Source organism: Eucyclogobius newberryi, unplaced genomic scaffold (genome assembly GCF_026437365.1).
Source record: "Eucyclogobius newberryi isolate DKJ021-1_F unplaced genomic scaffold, fEucNew1.0.hap1 SCAF_20, whole genome shotgun sequence".
Classification (NCBI taxonomy): Eukaryota; Metazoa; Chordata; class Actinopteri; order Gobiiformes; family Gobiidae; genus Eucyclogobius; species Eucyclogobius newberryi.
Window position 1 is genome coordinate 29,878,353 of NW_027315835.1, and position 27,584 is coordinate 29,905,936.

Consider the following 27,584-nt stretch of genomic DNA (forward strand, 5'->3'; position numbering starts at 1 on the left):
ACACACACACGACACACACATGACACACACACGACACACACACGACACACACATGACACACACATGACACACACACGACACACATGACACACATATGACACACACACGACACACACACGACACACACACGACACACACGAAACACACGACACACACATGACACACACACGACACACACACGACACACTCACGACACACACATGACACACACATGACACACATGACACACACATGATACACACGACACACATGACACACACATGACACACACATGACACACATATGACACACACATGACACACACATGACACACACATGACACACACATGACACACATGACACACATGACACACACATGACACACACATGACACACACATGACACACACACGACACATATGACACATATGACACACACATGACACACATGACACACATGACACACACATGACACACACATGACACACACATGACACACACATGACACACACACGACACACACACGACACACACAAGACACACACACGACACACACACGACACACACGACACACACATGACACACACGACACACACATGACACACACATGACACACACATGACACACATGACACACACATGACACCCACATGACACACACATGACACACACATGACAAACATGACACACACATGACACACACATGACACACACATGACACACATGACACACACATGACACACACACGACACACACATGACACACACACGACACACACATGACACACATGACACACATGACACACACATGACACACACACGACACACACGACACACACATGACACACACACGACACACACACGACACACACATGACACACACATGACACACACATGACACACATGACACACACATGACACACACATGACACACACATGACAAACATGACACACACATGACACACACATGACACACACATGACACACATGACACACACATGACACACACACGACACACACGACACACACATGACACACACACGACACACACATGACACACACATGACACACATGACACACACACGACACACACGACACACACATGACACACACACGACACACAAACGACACACACATGACACACACATGACACACACATGACACATACATGACACACACACGACACACACACGACACACATGACACACACACGACACACACGACACACACATGACACAAACACGACACACACATGACACACACATGACACACACATGACACACACATGACACACAAACTACACACACACGACACACACATGACACACACATGACACACAAACTACACACACACGACACACACATGACACACACATGACACATACATGACACACACATGACACACACATGACACACATGACACACACATGACACACACATGACACACACATGACACATACATGACACACACATGACACACACATGACACACACATGACACACACATGACACACACATGACACACATATGACACACATGACACACACATGACACACACATGACACACATGACACACATGACACACACATGACACACACATGACACACACATGACACACACATGACACACACATGACACACATGACACACACATGACACACACATGACACACACACGACACACACATGACACACACACGACACACACATGACACACACACGACACACACATGACACACACGACACACAAGACACACACATGACACACACATGATACACACACGACACACACGACACACACATGACACACATGACACACACATGACACACATGACACACACACGACACACATGACACACACATGACACACACATGACACACACATGACACACACATGACACACACATGACACACACATGACACATACATGACACACACACGACACACATGACACACACATGACACACATATGACACACACACGACACACACATGACACACACGACACACACGACACCCACATGACACACACATGACACACACATGACACACACACGACACACAAGACACACACATGACACACACATGATACACACACGACACACACAACACACACATGACACACATGACACACACATGACACACACATGACACACACATGACACACATTACACACACATGACACACACATGACACACACATGACAAACATGACACACACATGACACACACATGACACACATGACACACACGACACACACGACACACACATGACACACACATGACACACACATGACACACACATGACACACACATGACACACACATGACACACACAACACACATGACACACACATGACACACACATGACACACACATGACACACACATGACACACACATGACACACACATGACACACATGACACACACATGACACACACATGACACATACATGACACACACATGACACACATGACACACATGACACACACATGACACACACATGACACATACATGACACACACATGACACACACATGACACACACATGACACACACATGACACACACGACACACACGACACCAACATGACACACACATGACACACACATGACACACACACGACACACACATGACACACATGACACACATGACACACACATGACACACACATGACACATACATGACACACACATGACACACACATGACACACACATGACACACACATGACACATACATGACACACACATGACACACACATGACACACAAACGACACACATGACACACACATGACACACATGACACACACATGACACACACACGACACACATGACACACACATGACACACACATGACACACACATGACACACACGACACACACATGACACACATGACACACACATGACACACACATGACACACACGACACACACGACACACACATGACACAAACACGACACACACATGACACACACATGACACACACATGACACACACACGACACACACACGACACACACACGACACACACACGACACACACATGACACATACATGACACACACATGACACACACATGACACACATGACACACACATGACACACACATGACACACACATGACACACATATGACACACATGACACACACATGACACACACATGACACACATGACACACATGACACACACATGACACACACATGACACACACATGACACACACATGACACACACATGACACACATGACACACACATGACACACACATGACACACACACGACACACACACGACACACATGACACACACATGACACACATATGACACACACACGACACACACATGACACACACGACACACACGACACCCACATGACACACACATGACACACACATGACACACACACGACACACAAGACACACATATGACACACACATGATACACACACGACACACACGACACACACATGACACACATGACACACACATGACACACACATGACACACACATGACACACATTACACACACATGACACACACATGACACACACATGACAAACATGACACACACATGACACACACATGACACACATGACACACACGACACACACATGACACACACACGACACACACATGACACACACATGACACACACATGACACACACATGACACACACATGACACACACATGACACACACAACACACATGACACACACATGACACACACATGACACACACATGACACACACATGACACACACATGACACACACATGACACACACATGACACACACATGACACACACATGACACACATGACACACACATGACACACACATGACACATACATGACACACACATGACACACATGACACACATGACACACACATGACACACACATGACACATACATGACACACACATGACACACACATGACACACACATGACACACACATGACACACACGACACACACGACACCCACATGACACACACATGACACACACATGACACACACACGACACACACATGACACACATGACACACATGACACACACATGACACACACATGACACATACATGACACACACATGACACACACATGACACACACATGACACACACATGACACATACATGACACACACATGACACACACATGACACACAAACGACACACATGACACACACATGACACACATGACACACACATGACACACACACGACACACATGACACACACATGACACACACATGACACACACATGACACACACATGACACACACGACACACACATGACACACATGACACACACATGACACACACATGACACACACGACACACATGACACACACATGACACACACATGACACACACATGACACACACATGACACACACGACACACACGACACCCACATGACACACACATGACACACACATGACACACACACGACACACAAGACACACATATGACACACACATGATACACACACGACACACACGACACACACATGACACACATGACACACACATGACACACACATGACACACACATGACACACATTACACACACATGACACACACATGACACACACATGACAAACATGACACACACATGACACACACATGACACACATGACACACACGACACACACATGACACACACACGACACACACATGACACACACATGACACACACATGACACACACATGACACACACATGACACACACATGACACACACAACACACATGACACACACATGACACACACATGACACACACATGACACACACATGACACACACATGACACACATGACACACACATGACACACACATGACACACACATGACACACACATGACACACACATGACACACACATGACACACATGACACACACATGACACACACATGACACATACATGACACACACATGACACACATGACACACATGACACACACATGACACACACATGACACATACATGACACACACATGACACACACATGACACACACATGACACACACATGACACACACGACACACACGACACCCACATGACACACACATGACACACACATGACACACACACGACACACACATGACACACATGACACACATGACACACACATGACACACATGACACACATGACACACACATGACACACACATGACACACACATGACACACACATGACACACACATGACACACACATGACACACACATGACACATACATGACACACACATGACACACACATGACACACAAACGACACACATGACACACACATGACACACATGACACACACATGACACACACACGACACACATGACACACACATGACACACACATGACACACACATGACACACACATGACACACACGACACACACATGACACACATGACACACACATGACACACACATGACACACACGACACACACACGACACACATGACACACACATGACACACACATGACACACACATGACACACACATGACACACACGACACACACATGACACACATGACACACACATGATACACACATGACACACACATGACACACACATGACACACACATGACACACACATGACACACACGACACACACATGACACACATGACACACACATGACACACACATGACACACACATGACACACACATGACACACACATGACACACACATGACACACACATGACACACACATGACACACACATGACACACATGACACACACATGACACACATGACACACACATGACACACACATGACACACATGACACACACATGACACACACATGACACACACATGACACACACATGACACACACATGACACACACATGACACACACATGACACACACAGGCTCAGATGCTGATATTTAATTGATGGAAACGCCTGCTGTAAAAGTGATAAATACTGTGAGTGAAGAAAAGACAACAACATTACAACGAGGCAACTGTGTGGACGCCTCAATGAATCACTGCAACTGTGATCAAAGGAGCCATTAGCATTAGCATTAGCTGAACTACATCTAAACTAAATATGACAGTGTCCTGGACAGTGCTGCAGTCAGACCCCACAGCACTGACCATAGCACTGACCACAGCACTGACCATAGCACTGACCACAGCACTGACCACAGTACTTACCACAGTACTGACCACAGCACTGACCACAGCACTGACCACAGTACTTACCACAGCACTGACCACAGCACTGACCACAGCACTGACCACAGTACTGACCACAGCACTGACCACAGCACTGACCACAGCACTGACCACAGTACTTACCACAGCACTGACCACAGCACTGACCACAGCACTGACCACAGTACTTACCACAGTACTGACCACAGCACTGACCACAGCACTGACCACAGTACTTACCACAGCACTGACCACAGCACTGACCACAGCACTGACCACAGTACTGACCACAGCACTGACCACAGCACTGACCACAGTACTGACCACAGCACTGACCACAGCACTGACCATAGCACTGACCACAGCACTGACCACAGTACTTACCACAGTACTGACCACAGCACTGACCACAGCACTGACCACAGTACTTACCACAGCACTGACCACAGCACTGACCACAGCACTGACCACAGTACTGACCACAGCACTGACCACAGCACTGACCACAGTACTTACCACAGTACTGACCACAGCACTGACCACAGCACTGACCACAGTACTTACCACAGCACTGACCACAGCACTGACCACAGCACTGACCACAGTACTGACCACAGCACTGACCACAGCACTGACCACAGTACTGACCACAGCACTGACCACAGTACTGACCACAGCACTGACCACAGAGGAAGCAAGAGGAGATGAAATATTCCATCGATTCCACACATTGTGAGGAGCGATCCATCAACAAGGCCAATTATGGTTGAAGTGACAGCGTTATAGGAGCGAGGCCGCCGCCCACACGCTGAAGAGGCCGCCGCCCACACGCTGAAGAGGCCGCCGCCCACACGCTGAAGAGGCCGCCGCCCACACGATGAAGAGGCCGCCGCCCACACGATGAAGAGGCCGCCGCCCACACGCTGAAGAGGCCGCCGCCCACACGCTGAAGAGGCCGCCGCCCACACGATGAAGAGGCCGCCGCCCACACGCTGAAGAGGCCGCCGCCCACACGCTGAAGAGGCCGCCGCCCACACGATGAAGAGGCCGCCGCCCACACGATGAAGAGGCCGCCGCCCACACGATGAAGAGGCCGCCGCCCACACGCTGAAGAGGCCGCCGCCCACACGCTGAAGAGGCCGCCGCCCACACGCTGAAGAGGCCGCCGCCCACACGCTGAAGAGGCCGCCGCCCACACGATGAAGAGGCCGCCGCCCACACGATGAAGAGGCCGCCGCCCACACGATGAAGAGGCCGCCGCCCACACGCTGAAGAGGCCGCCGCCCACACGCTGAAGAGGCCGCCGCCCACACGATGAAGAGGCCGCCGCCCACACGCTGAAGAGGCCGCCGCCCACACGCTGAAGAGGCCGCCGCCCACACGATGAAGAGGCCGCCGCCCACACGATGAAGAGGCCGCCGCCCACACGATGAAGAGGCCGCCGCCCACACGCTGAAGAGGCCGCCGCCCACACGCTGAAGAGGCCGCCGCCCACACGCTGAAGAGGCCGCCGCCCACACGCTGAAGAGGCCGCCGCCCACACGATGAAGAGGCCGCCGCCCACACGATGAAGAGGCCGCCGCCCACACGATGAAGAGGCCGCCGCCCACACGATGAAGAGGCCGCCGCCCACACGCTGAAGAGGCCGCCGCCCACACGATGAAGAGGCCGCCGCCCACACGCTGAAGAGGCCGCCGCCCACACGCTGAAGAGGCCGCCGCCCACACGATGAAGAGGCCGCCGCCCACACGCTGAAGAGGCCGCCGCCCACACGATGAAGAGGCCGCCGCCCACACGATGAAGAGGCCGCCGCCCACACGATGAAGAGGCCGCCGCCCACACGCTGAAGAGGCCGCCGCCCACACGATGAAGAGGCCGCCGCCCACACGCTGAAGAGGCCGCCGCCCACACGCTGAAGAGGCCGCCGCCCACACGCTGAAGAGGCCGCCGCCCACACGCTGAAGAGGCCGCCGCCCACACGATGAAGAGGCCGCCGCCCACACGCTGAAGAGGCCGCCGCCCACACGCTGAAGAGGCCGCCGCCCACACGATGAAGAGGCCGCCGCCCACACGATGAAGAGGCCGCCGCCCACACGATGAAGAGGCCGCCGCCCACACGCTGAAGAGGCCGCCGCCCACACGCTGAAGAGGCCGCCGCCCACACGCTGAAGAGGCCGCCGCCCACACGATGAAGAGGCCGCCGCCCACACGCTGAAGAGGCCGCCGCCCACACGATGAAGAGGCCGCCGCCCACACGATGAAGAGGCCGCCGCCCACACGCTGAAGAGGCCGCCGCCCACACGATGAAGAGGCCGCCGCCCACACGCTGAAGAGGCCGCCGCCCACACGATGAAGAGGCCGCCGCCCACACGCTGAAGAGGCCGCCGCCCACACGCTGAAGAGGCCGCCGCCCACACGCTGAAGAGGCCGCCGCCCACACGCTGAAGAGGCCGCCGCCCACACGCTGAAGAGGCCGCCGCCCACACGATGAAGAGGCCGCCGCCCACACGATGAAGAGGCCGCCGCCCACACGATGAAGAGGCCGCCGCCCACACGCTGAAGAGGCCGCCGCCCACACGCTGAAGAGGCCGCCGCCCACACGATGAAGAGGCCGCCGCCCACACGCTGAAGAGGCCGCCGCCCACACGCTGAAGAGGCCGCCGCCCACACGCTGAAGAGGCCGCCGCCCACACGATGAAGAGGCCGCCGCCCACACGATGAAGAGGCCGCCGCCCACACGCTGAAGAGGCCGCCGCCCACACGATGAAGAGGCCGCCGCCCACACGCTGAAGAGGCCGCCGCCCACACGCTGAAGAGGCCGCCGCCCACACGCTGAAGAGGCCGCCGCCCACACGCTGAAGAGGCCGCCGCCCACACGATGAAGAAGGACGATAACAAGATGAGTCTGTGTGGCTCATCGTGGCGAGGGAGGGAGGACATACAGCAATCATGACTTTGATTAGTCACAATTCAAATGCTGATAAAGATTCTGTTAGAACTATGATGGAGCTCGAGAACCAAATATATATATATATATATATATATATATATATATATATATATATATATATATATGTGTGTGTGTTAACGACTTAGACACTAATGGCACACGAGTGTGAAGGAGGGCGTGGCTTTGAAACTGCCTCTCTTCCCATTGGAGCCTGAAGTGGCCAATGAGACAGCGGTGACATCATCACTTCACAGTCAAAGTGCAAATAATATACTCCCCTCAGGCAGGGGGCCACTCCCCTCAGGCAGGAGGCCACTCCCCTCAGGCAGGAGGCCACTCCCCTCAGGCAGGGGGCCACTCCCCTCAGGCAGGGGGCCACTCCCCTCAGGCAGGAGGCCACTCCCCTCAGGCAGGGGGCCACTCCCCTCAGGCAGGGGGCCACTCCCCTCAGGCAGGGGGCCACTCCCCTCAGGCAGGGGGCCACTCCCCTCAGGCAGGGGGCCACTCCCCTCAGGCAGGAGGCCACTCCCCTCAGGCAGGAGGCCACTCCCCTCAGGCAGGAGGCCACTCCCCTCAGGCAGGGGGCCACTCCCCTCAGGCAGGAGGCCACTCCCCTCAGGCAGGGGGCCACTCCCCTCAGGCAGGAGGCCACTCCCCTCAGGCAGGGGGCCACTCCCCTCAGGCAGGAGGCCACTCCCCTCAGGCAGGAGGCCACTCCCCTCAGGCAGGAGGCCACTCCCCTCAGGCAGGAGGCCACTCCCCTCAGGCAGGGGGCCACTCCCCTCAGGCAGGGGGCCACTCCCCTCAGGCAGGAGGCCACTCCCCTCAGGCAGGAGGCTCCAGAACCTGCCGTCACAGGAACAGTTCCTCTCCCTCTGCTGTTGGACTCATGAACACTTCTTAAGCACCTGTCACTCACTGCACTGTCACTTTTTATTGCGCTAGATATTTTATTTATGTACATGTCATGTCCATTTTTAACTCTACTTACCCATTTTTAATACCCGGTAGTTATTTATTGTCCATTGTTTTTGTTTTTATTGTTCAGTGTTTGATGTTCGTGTTGCACCAGGACAAGTTCCTGTTTGTGAATCATGTTCAGTGACAAAAGGCAATAAACGTGATTCTGATCAAGAAGATCGTTCCCTTTTTCATTCTGAATGTTGAATCAGTCGTTTGTGTTCAACTGAAGGGCCCCGAGTGCGAGCGGGCCCCGAGTGCGAGCGGGCCCCCAGTCTGAGCTGGAGCCAGGCTGCAGCTGAACTCTCTGTCACTTTGTACAATATGATTAAGTCTGAAACACAAACATGTTTAGTTTAGTTTAGTTTTCATTTCCAGTACTCGAGTAAAAGTACCTGCACAGAGTATCCACGGTGATGTGCGGATGATTGAGTCTCACATTGAGTCCTCGCGCTGCTGCTGTGAAGAATGCATGTGATTATGTCGTGCGTTGTTGTGAAGGTCAGAGGTGCGCCGCGTACACTGTGTTCCGTTTGATTAGACCAGGAAATAAGTGGTCGGGGGCCGCTTCCCGCAGAGCTGCGCATGATTGCAAACCGTAGCTCAGCCGGGGCCCCTGTGCGCGCCGTGCCACGGTATACGAGACATTACGCTCTACATAACCACATTAGGGAGCCACAAACAGAATGAGAGTGGGCCGAAGAGCATAAACCCGGAGCAGAGAGTGCGGCGGGGGCCCAGCCGGAGTCGTAAGGGCCTCTGCGGGAGGCGCGGCGGCGGCTCAATAAGGTCCACCCACCTTCAGAGAGAACTGGTACATGGGGTGGATTTTATTGAGGTCGTTCATTATGAAGTACAATAAGGAGGCGCGGGCTGCGGCGGGACGGTAGTGCTCCCGGGCTTCATTGATTTTGGCCTCTGTCACCTTGGCTTCTTTTACCTGCAGTAAAGACACAAAGGCTCATGGGAAATAACACACAAACACACACAACTACACACAACTACACACACAACTACAACTAGTGAGGAGAGGCAGGGTGAGGCAGGGGGGAGGGAGGAGAGGCAGGGGGGAGGGAGGGGAGGGGAGGCAGGGGGAGGGAGGGGAGGGGAGGCAGGGGGTGGCAGGGGGAGGCAGGAGAGGCAGGGGGGAGGGAGGAGAGGCAGGGGGAGGGAGGGGAGGCAGGGGAGGCAGGGGGAGGCAGGGGGAGGCAGGGGGAGGCAGGGGAGGCAGGGGGAGGCAGGGGGAGGCAGGGGAAGGCAGGGGGAGGCAGGGGAAGGCAGGGGGAGGCAGGGGAAGGCAGGGGAGGCAGGAGAGGCAGGGGAGACAGAATGCACTTCACTGGTCTCGTCCCAAGAGAAAAGGGAGCAGACTTAAAAGCCGAACTGCAGCACTGGTTCTGTCACATGTTCAGTGGAACGTGTGAGAGAACAGACCTTCTCCTGAATGTCGGCCGCGGTGCGTTTGGTGGTCTCCAGGTTCTCCACCAGCTCCGTGTCCCCCAGGAAGTCCCCCGAGGCCGAGGACAGACGAGACAGGAGAGTGTCCTCCAGGGTCTTCAGGGTGATCTTAAAACCATTCTGCTCCGTGGTCAGCTCAGACTATACACAAACACACAAACACACACACACACACACACACACACACAAACACACAAACACACAAACACACACACACACACACACACACACACAAACACACAAACACACACACACACACACACACACAAACACACACACACACACACACACACACACACAAACACACACACACACACACACACACAAACACACACACACACACAAACACACACACACACACACACACACACACACACACACACAAACACACACACACAAACACACACACACAAACACACACACACACAAACACACAAACACACATACACACACACACACAAACACACACACACACACACAAACACACAAACACACACACACAAACACACACACAAACACACACACACACACAAACACACACACACAAACACACAAACACACAAACACACACACACACACACACAAACACACACACACACACACACACACACAAACACACACACACAAACAAACACACAAACACACACACACACAAACACACAAACACACACAAACACACACAAACACACACACACACACACAGTTAGTTTTTTTTAATTCTTCTTCTTGAACAGCCATATTGTGGAATATTTTAATACAGCACTAACATATCGTCATGGAGACAGACCATTGGCGGACCCTTCTCCACAACAGAAAGTGCCAGAGTGCAGCTTTAGCACCCCGTCCTGAGCAGGATGAGGTCACAGGTCAGCGGTGGGTGTTGGCTGCTGAAGCCTCAAAGACAGCCCAGATCGATGCTCTGTCCATCAGCCCAGTGGAGCCTGGATTAGCCCACTCCCATCCCGGGGCCCCACACCCCAGTGAGGGCCCTGACCCTGTGTCTGAGGAGGCTGTCAGGAGCGCTTTGATGCATCTGCTTTGAGTCCACAGCCAGAGCAGCCCTGACTCGTCCTCAGACGGATTAACGATCTGCTAATAAGGATGCTAACGCTTTCTTCTTGACTTTGTTCAAGTTGGAAAAAGTTCTCTCTGTAAAATGTGAGCACTAAGTGGCCTGGGCCTGGATAATGTGTTTACTGCCTCGTCCCTCACTGTTCATGCTCCAACATGACTTGAACATGACATGACTTCCTCTTAAAGGAAACCAAAAAATGTATGTGGGTAAAATATGATGTGCACTTGCCGATACTGTGCTTTATTTAACTCTGTTCAGTGCAGTTGGGTTTAGCTTCATTCACTTAGTTTGTTTCATGAATCCTGTCTACAAGCTCGTCTTCTCTGCTCCTTAAACTTAAACATCAGGGGTCGAGATCTGAAGGTCTCGTGTGCTGTTTTTAAGTACATGAATCATCGCAGACTCGTTTTGAGCATTTCTGACTCAAATCACCTTCATTACAAGTGTGTGCTTTCATTTGCATGTCGGGGCAAGCTAGCTTTTGTTTATTTCCTAATGGTAATTCCCTCTGCTGCCAGTAGATGGAGCACAAGAGAGAAAGTAAGTGTAGTCTTCAGTCCAAACATCATTTTAAAGGTGGTATGGACGATTTTTTTCAGCAAATGTTTTATCATATTTCCTCGTGTCGTGGATAAATCATTTGTCCTGCCACGTATCAATCATAAAACGCACCTGTCGCTCACCTGCAGCCGCGTCAGGCTCGTCCCCACGTTTCCGCGTGCCTAAGCGCATGGATCTATCATAATATAGTTCCCTCAGTGTACGGGGCAAAATGAAGACGGAGAAAGACAGTTGGAGCTGACGCAGAAGTGGACAGAAATCTACGGGAGACGAGAGATGTGATGCGCTCTGTTGCGCTAATAAACAAACGCACGTGTGTGTTGTATCGGTCCACACGGGGGAGTGGCATGAGCACGGGGGAGTGGCATGTGCACGGGGGAGTGGCATGTGCACGGGGGAGTGGCATGAGCACGGGGGAGTGGCATGTGCACGGGGGAGTGGCATGTGCACGGGGGAGTGGCATGTGCACGGGGGAGTGGCATGTGCAGGGGGGAGTGGCATGTGCACGGGGGAGTGGCATGTGCACGGGGGAGTGGCATGTGCACGGGGGAGTGGCATGAGCACGGGGGAGTGGCATGTGCACGGGGGAGTGGCATGAGCACGGGGGAGTGGCATGTGCACGGGGGAGTGGCATGAGCACGGGGGAGTGGCATGTGCACGGGGGAGTGGCATGTGCACGGGGGAGTGGCATGAGCACGGGGGAGTGGCATGTGCACGGGGGAGTGGCATGAGCACTTCCACCTGCGTTCTCAAATCGCCGAAAAATCATCCATACCACCTTTAAGTTCTAAAAGGCCAAAGCAAAGGATCAGGAGCAGGTTTAAAGGCCGAGGCCAAACACTGTGAACATGTGAAGGGTTCAACACCTGCTGTTTCCATGGAGACGGTGTTGCACATTATGGTATTAAAATACCCACCATAGCTTTCATGTAATAATACTAATAGTAGTGAAAGTGAACTTTCAGTCGTTAGAACACTATTTGAACTCTCATCACGGACGAAACAGAGAAAGATTCTACAGGAACAAATGATGTGAAAAATCGGACATAAGTCAAACAGGTTTTTCACATCCAAAAATAAAAACCCCAGAAATGTGAGAAGGAGAAAACCAGAATCTAAAATCAGTCGTATCAGATCATTTCAAAAGTAATAATCACATTATGGACATGGACAGGGTCAAATGTTCAGAGCAAATATCAGAACAAATCATTCATCTTCTGTAATCGCCTTTTCACCAGGTTCAGTTCTTTTTCTGATGGTGCGTTCAGTGGGTGCAGGCGCCCTCGTCCCCTGAGCGGGTGCAGGCGTCCCCTGAGCGGGTGCAGGCGTCCCCTGAGCGGGTGCAGGCGTCCCCTGAGCGGGTGCAGGCGTCCCCTGAGCGGGTGCTGGCGCCCTCGTCCCCTGAGCGGGTGCAGGCGTCCCCTGAGCGGGTGCAGGCGTCCCCTGAGCGGGTGCAGGCGTCCCCTGAGCGGGTGCAGGCGTCCCCTGAGCGGGTGCTGGCGCCCTCGTCCCCTGAGCGGGTGCAGGCGTCCCCTGAGCGGGTGCAGGCGCCCTCGTCCCCTGAACGGGTGCAGGCGTCCCCTGAGCGGGTGCAGGCGTCCCCTGAGCGGGTGCAGGCGCCCTCGTCCCCTGAGCGGGTGCAGGCGTCCCCTGAGCGGGTGCAGGCGCCCTCGTCCCCTGAGCGGGTGCAGGTGTCCCCTGAGCGGGTGCAGGCGCCCTCGTCCCCTGAGCGGGTGCAGGCGCTCTCGTCCCCTGAGTGGGTACGGATGCCCCCGGAGCGGGTGCGGGTGACTCCGGAGCGGGTGAGTGATCCCTGACAGTTTGTGCTCATCTGTTTCTCTCTGTAATCGTCCCATTGGCCGAACAGCTCCGCCTCCGAACGCTCTGGAGGGTTAGTTAAAGGATCACACGCTCTAATTGTGCTTTTTATGACACTTTCTCCTTTTGGGAGCCATTTTACACTATTGTGAAAACTAATTAAGCCTCAGCCTGGTTAAACCTTTAAAGGGCTGAAGCTGCTCCATGGACGCCACAGGGAAAGTCCTCTGGACAGATGGACGTGTCATCAAACTCCTCTCATTGTAGCCACATGTTTTCAGATGAAGATGAAGAACATTTATTTATTTTAAGGTTCAGGTCTAATTTATATAATTTATTGATCCCCAAAGGAACGTTCATCCTTTTGATTTGACCCCATCCTTCAATGTGTGTGTCTGTGTGTGTGTGTGTGTGTGTGTGTTTTTGTGTGTGTGTGTGTGTGTGTGTGCTCTCCTGCTCGCCCCAGTTTGCTGCTTTACTTATTTATATTGCTTTTTATATATTTTTTGTCTTCCAAACATTTTTGGTTATGACTTGAATAAGTAAAACAAGGATTTTAAGAACATTTTTACAGTTTTACAAAATTTTGAGGAGCCAGTGACATGAAGGATGTAAACAGACTGTTATAAACACAGATATTTGCTTTAGAATTGGAAAAAGAACACGAGATACAATTCCAGTGTCGTCCAGTGGTAAGAAGTCCACATTTATTACAAGAAAAACAGCCACTTTCCACCTGAACCGCAGCGACTCAGAGCAAAGCCTGAACCATACAAAGAGAAGTGAGGGTGCAGAGGAGGTGTGAGGGTGCAGAGGAGGTGTGAGGGTGCAGAGGAGGAGCGAGGGTGCAGAGGAGGGGTGAGGGTGCAGAGGAGGTGTGAGGGTGGAGAGGAGGGGCGAGGGTGCAGAGGAGGAGTGAGGGTGCAGAGGAGGGGTGAGGGTGCAGAGGAGGTGTGAGGGTGCAGAGGTGGAGCGAGGGTGCAGAGGAGGGGTGAGGGTGGAGAGGAGGGGCGAGGGTGCAGAGGAGGAGTGACGGTGCAGAGGAGGGGTGAGGGTGCAGAGGAGGTGTGAGGGTGGAGAGGAGGGGCGAGGGTGTAGAGGAGGAGTGAGGGTGCAGAGGAGGGGTGAGGGTGCAGATGAGGAGCGAGGGTGGAGAGGTGGAGTGAGGGTGGAGAGGTGGAGCGAGGGTGCAGAGGTGGAGTGAGGGTGCAGAGGTGGAGTGAGGGTGCAGAGGTGGAGTGAGGGTGCAGAGGTGGAGTGAGGGTGCAGAGGTGGAGTGAGGGTGCAGAGGTGGAGTGAGGGTACAGAGGTGGAGCAAGGGTGCAGAGGAGGAGTGAGGGTGCAGAGGTGGAGTGAGGGTGCAGAGGTGGAGTGAGGTGGAGTGAGGGTGCAGAGGTGGAGCAAGGGTGCAGAGGAGGAGTGAGGGTGCAGAGGTGGAGTGAGGGTGCAGAGGTGGAGTGAGGGTGCAGAGGTGGAGTGAGGTGGAGTGAGGGTGCAGAGGTGGAGCAAGGGTGCAGAGGAGGAGTGAGGGTGCAGAGGTGGAGTGAGGGTGCAGAGGTGGAGCGAGAAGAATTCCTGCTCCATCAGCCAGAGACCGAGACAACGTTTCAGCATCAACAGCACCACAACCTCAGCCTCCACCAAAGGATTCAGTTCCAGCTGCTCCACCTTCACCTCCACCGCCTCCAGCGAAGGACTCATCAGCAACAGCACCACAACTATCTTCACCGTGGTCAGCGCATGAAAGGCCATGGACCCATCTGTGACAGGCTCGACAACATCCCTGTCATCGCCCCTGTCATCAGAGCAGCCATGGATCCCCCCTACAACATCTACTCCCACTTCTTCACTCTCCTTCTCATCTCCACCCTCACCCAGGGACCTTCACAGCCATCTTGAACGTCTGATCAAACCAGGACTTAAGATGGTTCTACTCACGCCCAATAAAGCAAGATCAAGAGTTCTGATGTCAACACTGATGAACCCTTCTCTGCACAAACCTGTGTCCCAGACCCAGCCTCCTGCTGGTGCCAGAGTCAGGTCTAAACATGGAGCGGCCTCCTGCTGGTGCCAGAGTCAGGACTAAACATGGACCGGCCTCCTGCTGGTGCCAGAGTCAGGTCTAAACATGGAGCGGCCTCCTGCTGGTGCCAGAGTCAGGACTAAACATGGACCGGCCTCCTGCTGGTGCCAGAGTCAGGACTAAACATGGAGTGGCCTCCTGCTGGTGCCAGAGTCAGGACTAAACATGGACCGGCCTCCTGCTGGTGCCAGAGTCAGGACTAAACATGGAGTGGCCTCCTGCTGGTGCCAGAGTCAGGACTAAACATGGAGTGGCCTCCTGCTGGTGCCAGAGTCAGGACTAAACATGGAGTGGCCTCCTGCTGGTGCCAGAGTCAGGACTAAACATGGACCGGCCTCCTGCTGGTGCCAGAGTCAGGACTAAACATGGACCGGCCTCCTGCTGGTGCCAGAGTCAGGACTAAACATTATAAGACAATAAAGCCCAGTTTGTCTTAAAGTCGTTTGGTTCTAAAACACAAGAAACTAGAGCAAGTTTCAAGGCTGATAACAAGACAAATAATGCAGAATATTTGTGCTTTAAACCAGTTCTTAACCAAACTCAGCCACAGAGAATATATTTTAATTGTTTCCTAAAGGAGATTTTAGCAGCACAAGAACACAATTTGTGTAACAGATATAGTTACATGTCAACAAAGGGCCGTTTGCAATTCAGACACAAAGCTGCTTGTTCAGTGCAGCTATAATAGTGTTTAGAGTTTATCAGCTCAGAACACGAAGGGAACGCTGTGCTTTCTGCTCCAGATATGATTAAGTTATGAACATTTCTTTGTGCACAGCCAGTGGCCGCAGGGCGCAGCATCTGCAGCGCAAGCAAATGGAAACCAGAAATGTTGGAACAAACACCGGATTAACATTTGAATTGAATATAATATTTCTGGCAAACATGAGTCGGGCACAATGGGGCAGTGAGATTGGCAGCTGAACCACAGAGCTGAAGACTGGATCAAGCCTGATGGGTAATAATTGTAATCACACTGTGAGATTGTTTAATTTTGCACAGCGTCTGATGCACAAACACGGCATTTCCAAAACCATAGTAAAAACTGAAAACATTCATCCAGAAAAATACATGACAGCAGACTTGAAGTAAACATGTTCAGCAATAACAAATGTAATGTTCATTTATTCACAATTACAATGAAAAGAGATGATACAAAAGTTGTTTTATGTGTAGCTAATTATGAATGTGTTTTATAATATCATAATGTTAACATGAAGTGGCTGCTGCTGTTATATAGAATGTGTGACAGAGAAGAAGATATGAAGCACATGACTATTATAGGACAGATAGCTCCCAAAAGAGCTAGAAAATAATTCATAATAATTCACAATTCAAGGTGAAATTCACGTCACTGTTGCAGATAAAAGCTAAATGTTGGATGGAGCAAGGAATGAGGTACATCTGGAAGCTTCCACTGCCGCCATCACCTTTGTTCTCTTTGATCTGCTGGATTTAAGGTTTCACAGGACAAAGTGACTTCACAATATCGTCTTATACTTCACATCTAAACAGACTTAATGCTTCACTGTGATCTGAACCTGTAACTTCATCATGTCTTCCTTTAGTCGGCCTTAAATGTGTTGTATACTTCCTCCTGACCTGCTATTGATGCGTTCACTGACCAGGCTGCAGTATTTTGTCATAGTTACATGTCATTTTGCTGGTTTAAGTTGAAAATTGTCTAAATTAGATCAATATGAGAGACAAGGCTAGTTTTAAAGTCACTCCCACTCTAGGCCACACCTCCGAGGTCAGAGCCACACCTCCGAGGTCAGAGCCACACCTCCGAGGTCAGAGCCACACCTCCGAGGTCAGAGCCCCATCTCCGAGTTCAAAGCCACACCTCCGAGGTCAGAGCCACACCTCCGAGGTCAGAGCCACACCTCCCAGGTCAGAGCCACACCTCCGAGGTCAGAGCCACACCTCCGAGGTCAGAGCCACACCTCCGAGGTCAGAGCCACACCTCCGAGGTCAGAGCCCCATCTCCGAGTTCAAAGCCACACCTCCGAGGTCAGAGCCACACCTCCCAGGTCAGAGCCACACCTCCGAGGTCAGAGCCACACCTGCGAGGTCAGAGCCCCATCTCCGAGGTCAGAGCCCCTCTCACACTCTCTCTTTCACAGGTCATCAGAGGCGTGACCTCTTGCCTCGGTCCCCTAGGCTCCAGGAAACAGGAGACAAAGGATGACAAATCTCAAAAATGACTCCTGGAACACCTCAGGACTAAGGCATCGCTGGACCCTGCACAAAGATCAGCACCACGGACAGCTCTAAGGACCTAAAGATCTCTGAGGAGGCCTTGATCTACTTCTGAGCCTTGGACACAGAAGACCTGAGATTGGCTGATACCTTCAGAATGACATTCAAATGAAGTTCCCTTTGATTATTCAAGACTGAATCAAAACTGAACCTTCAACACCAGCAATTATTTTAACTAAGTTGAGTCCTGGCACAGCCTGTGTAACCAAATATGATTCATTTATTTGATATTTGTGTTTATTAAACCACACAAAATCATCCTGGTTAATAAACCTTTTATTGATCTTTTTAGAGTTTTAACTGTCTATGATTGGATTACTCCCCTTTCAGAGAATGAGACTGAGTAGGTACTAATGTTTTTCTGTAAAGCTCCAGATGGGGCCCTTTTTAAATATAAATATAAACATGAACAACCTACAATCCTGCGCAAGTGTTCAATCAAATGTATTTTTGAAATGCCCAACATCAGAACGAGGGACTGTCCACAGTGTCCCAGAGAAGAGGCATTATATATGCTACAGTGTTACACATCCCAGAGTCAGGCCGTTTGGTTGGACAGTTGGAGTGGCCAGCACACACAGAGTCCATCTTTTTATACAATATCTCATCTTGGTTCAATATTCTCACTGTCAAAAATAAGCCAGAACTATCCCAAGTAATGAATCAGGCCAGTAAAGGCGTTGGGACCCCAGCATCACTCATGAACATCTGGAACAATCGTTCTCCTCTGCAATAACTGTCCTCAGCAGCACCAAGGACCAGCACTGATGGGTCTGAACAGCTCTTATTGTTGCTTTGATCATGTTGTCTGGAGATGTTTGTCTGAATAAGCCGTGTTGAAGACAAATCTCAGTTTTATCTCTAAACGGACGAAAAATGTCTTGTCCTCATCCCTGTCCTTGTCCCTGTCCTTGTCCCTGTCCTGTCCTATCCTGTTAAAGTGTAACTGAACATTACATGTGAGTTATGTAAACTACAGTGTAATCCACCTCCATCAGTAGAAAGCATAAACAGAGCCATGAGACAGGATGAGCGTGGGCCGTGAGTCATGAGACCCCCTGAACGCTCCACACTCAGACCCAAACAAGCCCAACTGGACCAATCACCAGACACTTCTTAACGACCAGTTTTCCTCTGGCTCATTCTACTCGTAATTAGCCAACTCTGGCAAACAATTAACCTGTCAGCAGAACACCAGAATTGAGATTTAAATGAGATAATACATCTATCATTGTTGGCCAAATGATTATAGAGTGTGTGTGTGTGTGTGTGTGTGTGTGTGTGTGTGCGCCCCGACATTTTAAGCTCCTTAGCGGGCGTGGCACGGGGCACATGATCGCTCTTTCACCTGGTCGTCATTGAACACTAAACTCATTAAGGTCACAGCCAATCATCCGACAGATACAAAGCTCTTCAGCCAATCATTGCGATCAGGGCCATCGCTGTTGTCAGCACGGCTTGTTTACTGCCAACAAAAGCCCCTTCTTGGCCGTTCTGGGCCATTTTAGGCAGTGCGGCGAGTGCGGCGAGAGCGGCGAGAGCGGCGAGTGCGGCGAGTGCGGCGTGACACACTGGAGCGCTAATTAAAATGATAAGTGAGCTCAGATCTTGTTTTCCCCTCTCACTTTTGCCATCGAGTAAATGCTAATTAAACTTCATTAAATGGCACTGCACTTCTTCTTGGTGGATTTAGCTGAGGGGAGGTAAAAGATTAGAATAACTTTGTGCCCTCACTGCTGTGCTCAAGATGATTAAAAATGCTGATTTGAGGATGAGGAAAGTGGATCAAAGCCGCAGGTCTGGATCCGATGGTTCCTATAGAAGATTACATAAACATAAACGATGCTCACACGGCCTCATTCATGAACGTTCTCTCGATGTTGGACTCCACACATTCTGTGCAGCACTCGACGCGGTGCTGATCATGTTTAAGTGTCATAATGGTATTTTTGGTTTGTTTTCCAGTGAAACTCGTGGATGGCGTTGTGTCTCAGTGAAATCTGAGCCAATTAGTTTGCCAGGTCAAATTAAAAGGAAAAACTACATAGACATTCCACATTATTAAACAAACCAACATTTTCAAGGAATATGGAATGAAAAAGGAGCTCTCTAGTGCTGAAAATTATGAAATAGTTGAATGCCTTGGTCAAAGTAACGATATTTCACAAAGACCCCGGACGGTCCAGATGGATGGACAACGTCCCAACAAGCCCCGCCCCCTGTGGCTCAGAGAAGAGACTTTAAAGCAGCTCTTCTTATGCACAAGTCTCTCCAAGGCCTAGCACCAAAGTACATCTCGGACATATGTTAGTGCCAAATGAACCAGCTCGGACTCAGAGGACCTCAGGGACCGGCCTCCTGCTGGTGCCAGAGTCTGGACTAAACATGGACCGGCCTCCTGCTGGTGCCAGAGTCAGGACTAAACATGGACCGGCCTCCTGCTGGTGCCAGAGTCTGGACTAAACATGGACCGGCCTCCTGCTGGTGCCAGAGTCTGGACTAAACATGGACCGGCCTCCTGCTGGTGCCAGAGTCAGGCCTGAACATGGACCGGCCTTCTGCTGGTGCCAGAGTCTGGACTAAACATGGACCGGCCTCCTGCTGGTGCCAGAGTCAGGACTAAACATGGACCGGCCTCCTGCTGGTGTCAGAGTCAGGACTAAACATGGACCGGTCTCCTGCTGGTTCCAGAGTCAGGACTAAACATGGAGCGGCCTCCTGCTGGTGCCAGAGTCAGGACTAAACATGGACCGGCCTCCTGCTGGTGCCAGAGTCAGGACTAAACATGGACCGGCCTCCTGCTGGTGCCAGAGTCAGGACTAAACATGGACCGGCCTCCTGCTGGTGCCAGAGTCAGGACTAAACATGGACCGGCCTCCTGCTGGTGCCAGAGTCAGGACTAAACATGGACCGGCCTCCTGCTGGTGCCAGAGTCTGGACTAAACATGGACCGGCCTCCTGCTGGTGCCAGAGTCAGGACTAAACATGGACCGGCCTCCTGCTGGTGCCAGAGTCAGGACTAAACATGGACCGGCCTCCTGCTGGTGCCAGAGTCAGGACTAAACATGGACCGGCCTCCTGCTGGTGCCAGAGTCAGGACTAAACATGGACCGGCCTCCTGCTGGTGCCAGAGTCAGGACTAAACATGGAGCGGCCTCCTGCTGGTGCCAGAGTCAGGACTAAACATGGACCGGTCTCCTGCTGGTGCCAGAGTCAGGACTAAACATGGACCGGCCTCCTGCTGGTGCCAGAGTCAGGACTAAACGTGGGGAATCTGCGTTTCAGTTTTCCTGAAGATGTGAGACAGGTTCTACTCTGATAATGTTCAAATCTAAGCTAAAAACTGTTTCGTTTCGCTCTGCATGTGACTGAAAGGATTTTATTTTGCACTTTTCTCTTTTATGTCCTAAACTGTTTTGTGATATCAATAATTTCTTAATGTTCCTGTTGTGAAGCACTTTGAATTGCCTTGTGTATGAAATGTGCTCAACAAATAAACTTGCCTTGCCACAGGAGCAGGACCAGATCTACCACACCAGACAAGACAAGACCCAAGGTGTAGGCTGTGCAAAGGGGGCCCTGAGACAAGACCCAAGGTGTAGGCTGTGCAAAGGGGGCCCTGAGACAAGACCCAAGGTGTAGGCTGTGCAAAGGGGGCCCTGAGACAAGACCCAAGGTGTAGGCTGTGCAAAGGGGGCCCTGAGACAAGACCCACGGTGTAGGCTGTGCAAAGGGGGCCCTGAGACAAGACCCAAGGTGTAGGCTGTGCAAAGGGGGCCCTGAGACCATACTGCACATAACGGCAGTGGCAGTGGTGGATCTGGAAGTGTCAGTACGATGGAACAGCCACACGTGCATGGACCGGACTCCAGCACGCGGCCTCAACGTAATGAATGCACTGCCGCTTGTGGATCGATTGAAAATCCTATACTCACAAACAAACTTTCTGAAGTAAGTGGTAAGTGCGAGAGTTAGAGAATAAACACGGAAATGCACAGTCTACGCCCGTGTGTCCTTTACTAACGGGACCTGCACCGTGGCTGGATATGCTGCTGTTATGCTGTAAACCCATTTATGCACAACTATTGGGGATGTGGAACTGTGGGATTCAAGACAACAGGCCACCACTCGACAACAGGCCACCACTCGACAACAGGCCACCACTCGACAACATGCCACCACTCGACAACAGGCCACCACTCGACAACAGGCCACCACACAACAACGTGCCAACACTCGACAACAGGCCACCACTCGACAACAGGCCACCACTCGACAACAGGCCACCACACAACAACGTGCCACCACTCGACAACAGGCCACCACCCAACAACATGCCACCACTCGACAACAGGCCACCACACAACAACGTGCCACCACTCGACAACAGGCCACCACACAACAACGTGCCACCACTCGACAACAGGCCACCACTCGACAACAGGCCACCACTCGACAACAGGCCACCACTCGACAACAGGCCACCACTCGACAACAGGCCACCACTCGACAACAGGCCACCACTCGACAACAGGCCACCACTCAACAACAGGCCACCACTCGACAACAGGCCACCACTCGACAACATGCCACCACTCGACAACAGGCCACCACTCGACAACAGGCCACCACTCGACAACAGGCCACCACACAACAACGTGCCACCACTCGACAACAGGCCACCACCCAACAACATGCCACCACTCGACAACAGGCCACCACACAACAACGTGCCACCACTCGAAAACAGGCCACCACCCAACAATATGCCACCACTCGACAACAGGCCACCACTCGACAACAGGCCACCACTCGACAACAGGCCACCACTCGACAACAGGCCACCACTCGACAACAGGCCACCACTCGACAACAGGCCACCACTCGACAACAGGCCACCACTCAACAACAGGCCACCACTCGACAACAGGCCACCACTCGACAACATGCCACCACTCGACAACAGGCCACCACTCGACAACAGGCCACCACTCGACAACAGGCCACCACACAACAACGTGCCACCACTCGACAACAGGCCACCACCCAACAACATGCCACCACTCGACAACAGGCCACCACACAACAACGTGCCACCACTCGAAAACAGGCCACCACCCAACAATATGCCACCACTCGACAACAGGCCACCACTCGACAACAGGCCACCACTCGACAACAGGCCACCACTCGACAACAGGCCACCACTCGACAACAGGCCACCACTCGACAACATGCCACCACTCGACAACAGGCCACCACTCGACAACAGGCCACCACTCGACAACAGGCCACCACACAACAACGTGCCACCACTCGACAACAGGCCACCACCCGACAACATGCCACCACTCGACAACAGGCCACCACACAACAACGTGCCACCACTCGAAAACAGGCCACCACCCAACAATATGCCACCACTCGACAACAGGCCACCACACAACAACGTGCCACCACTCGACAACAGGCCACCACCCAACAATATGCCACCACTCGACAACAGGCCACCTCCCAACAATATGCCACCACTCGACAACAGGCCACCACCCAACAATATGCCACCACTCGACAACAGGCCACCTCCCAACAATATGCCACCACTCGACAACAGGCCACCTCCCAACAATATGCCACCACTCGACAACAGGCCACCACACAACAACATGCCACCACTCGACAACAGGCCACCACCCAACAATATGCCCCCCTCGCCGCTCTCGCCCCCCTCGCCGCTCTCGCCGCCCTCGCCGCTCTCGCCGCTCTCGCCGCTCTCGCCGCTCTCGCCCCCCCTCGCCGCCCTCGCCGCTCTCGCCCCCCTCGCCGCCCTCGCCGCTCTCGCCGCCCTCGCCGCTCTCGCCGCCCTCGCCGCTCTCGCCCCCCTCGCCCCCCTCGCCGCTCTCGCCCCCCTCGCCCCCCTCGCCGCTCTCGCCCCCCTCGCCGCCCTCGCCGCCCTCGCCGCTCTCGCCGCTCTCGCCCCCCCTCGCCGCTCTCGCCGCCCTCGCCGCTCTCGCCGCCCTCGCCGCTCTCGCCCCCCTCGCCGCTCTCGCCGCCCTCGCCGCCCTCGCCGCTCTCGCCGCTCTCGCCCCCCTCGCCGCCCTCGCCGCTCTCGCCGCTCTCGCCGCTCTCGCCCCCCCTCGCCGCCCTCGCCGCTCTCGCCGCCCTCGCCGCTCTCGCCGCCCTCGCCGCTCTCGCCCCCCTCGCCGCCCTCGCCGCTCTCGCCGCTCTCGCCCCCCTCGCCGCTCTCGCCGCCCTCGCCGCTCTCGCCGCCCTCGCCGCTCTCGCCCCCCTCGCCCCCCTCGCCGCTCTCGCCCCCCTCGCCGCTCTCGCCGCCCTCGCCGCTCTCGCCGCTCTCGCCCCCCCTCGCCGCCCTCGCCGCTCTCGCCGCCCTCGCCGCTCTCGCCGCCCTCGCCGCTCTCGCCCCCCTCGCCGCTCTCGCCGCCCTCGCCGCCCTCGCCGCTCTCGCCGCCCTCGCCGCTCTCGCCCCCCTCGCCGCTCTCGCCCCCCTCGCCCCCCTCGCCGCTCTCGCCGCCCTCGCCGCTCTCGCCGCTCTCGCCCCCCTCGCCGCTCTCGCCGCCCTCGCCGCTCTCGCCCCCCTCGCCGCTCTCGCCCCCCTTGCCGCTCTCGCCCCCCTTTCCGCCCTCGCCGCTCTCGCCCCCCTCGCCGCTCTCGCCCCCCTCGCCGCTCTCGCCCCCCTCGCCGCTCTCGCCGCCCTCGCCGCTCTCGCCGCCCTCGCCGCTCTCGCCCCCCTCGCCGCTCTCGCCCCCCTCGCCGCTCTCGCCGCCCTCGCCGCTCTCGCCGCCCTCGCCGCTCTCGCCCCCCTCGCCGCTCTCGCCCCCCTCGCCGCCCTCGCCGCTCTCGCCCCCCTCGCCGCTCTCGCCCCCCTCGCCGCTCTCGCCGCTCTCGCCGCCCTCGCCGCTCTCGCCGCCCTCGCCGCTCTCGCCCCCCTCGCCGCTCTCGCCGCTCTCGCCGCTCTCGCCCCCCTCACCGCTCTCGCCCCCCTCGCCCCCCTCGCCGCTCTCGCCCCCCTCGCCGCTCTCGCCGCCCTCGCCGCTCTCGCCGCTCTCGCCGCTCTCGCCGCCCTCGCCGCTCTCGCCCCCCTCGCCCCCCTCGCCGCTCTCGCCCCCCTCGCCGCTCTCGCCGCCCTCGCCGCTCTCGCCGCTCTCGCCGCTCTCGCCGCCCTCGCCGCTCTCGAGCGGTGTGGTGGCCAGTGACTTTCATTTCAGAAGTTATGAATCATGCACGGCTTCTAAATGTAGCAGGAAATCCCTCTTAAGAGCGAGAGATGAACAGCGTTGAACATTTATGGGTCTCACATCTTCACATCTTCACTGATGACGCCATTTTCATTTGACTATTCCATCTGCGGAGCTCAATTCCGTCAAGAGGACTTCTGTCTCTGATTTACAGGGAAAAGCATTAACATGGAGTGAAAGGAGTTTGTATTTGAGGCTGAACTTCTTTACGGCGGCGAGTTTAAACTATAATGTGACATCACACGAGTCCCTTTAGTTTAACTGATCTGGAGTCAGATGGACCTGGTTTAGAGTCAAATCTCTGGAATAACCAGATCAATCCACATGAAACACAAAAATGTTTCATTCACATTTTGCTTCAGGAAATGAAGCCATTATTCTCTCCAGAGACGTGATGTTGTCAAGCGAAAACTGACTTAAAGACGTAAGATTAAAATGACAAGTTTGTGGAACAAATCCCAAAACAAATAATGAGAAGAACATTTGTGAATCTCAGACGTGTCGGTCGGGAATAATCCGTCTTTATTACGAGTTCACCCGGGGAGATCCGACATGCCACGCCCCCAGGCACACGCTCACTCTGGATCAAGCTCCACGCGCACCACATGACTCTCAGTATAAGACCTGTACAGGAACCCCTGGCACCACATGACTCTCAGTATAAGACCTGTACAGGAACCCCCGGCACCACATGACTCTCAGTATAAGACCTGTACAGGAACCCCCGGCACCACATGACTCTCAGTATAAGACCTGTACAGGAACCCCCTGCACCACATGACTCTCAGTATAAGACCTGTACAGGAACCCCAGGCACCACATGACTCTCAGTATAAGACCTGTACAGGAACCTCAGGCACCACATGACTCTCAGTATAAGACCTGTACAGGAACCTCAGGCACCACATGACTCTCAGTATAAGACCTGTACAGGAACCTCAGGCACCACATGACTCTCAGTATAAGACCTGTACAGGAACCTCAGGCACCACATGACTCTCAGTATAAGACCTGTACAGGAACCTCAGGCACCACATGACTCTCA

At 53.6% G+C, this 27,584-nt stretch overlaps 1 protein-coding gene across 1 annotated transcript in view; it reads right to left on the bottom strand.

Annotated features, from left to right (window-relative positions):
* The window catches only part of dnah9 (dynein, axonemal, heavy chain 9), a 649,263-nt gene that overhangs the window by 148,281 nt on the left and 473,398 nt on the right, over positions 1 to 27,584 (bottom strand). The window contains exons 64-65 of the mRNA XM_072455799.1: positions 11,461 to 11,625; positions 10,826 to 10,966 (exon numbers count right to left, since the gene is read on the bottom strand). Coding sequence (XP_072311900.1) covers positions 10,826 to 10,966; positions 11,461 to 11,625 — 306 coding nt within the window. The remainder of the gene's footprint in view (positions 1 to 10,825; positions 10,967 to 11,460; positions 11,626 to 27,584) is intronic.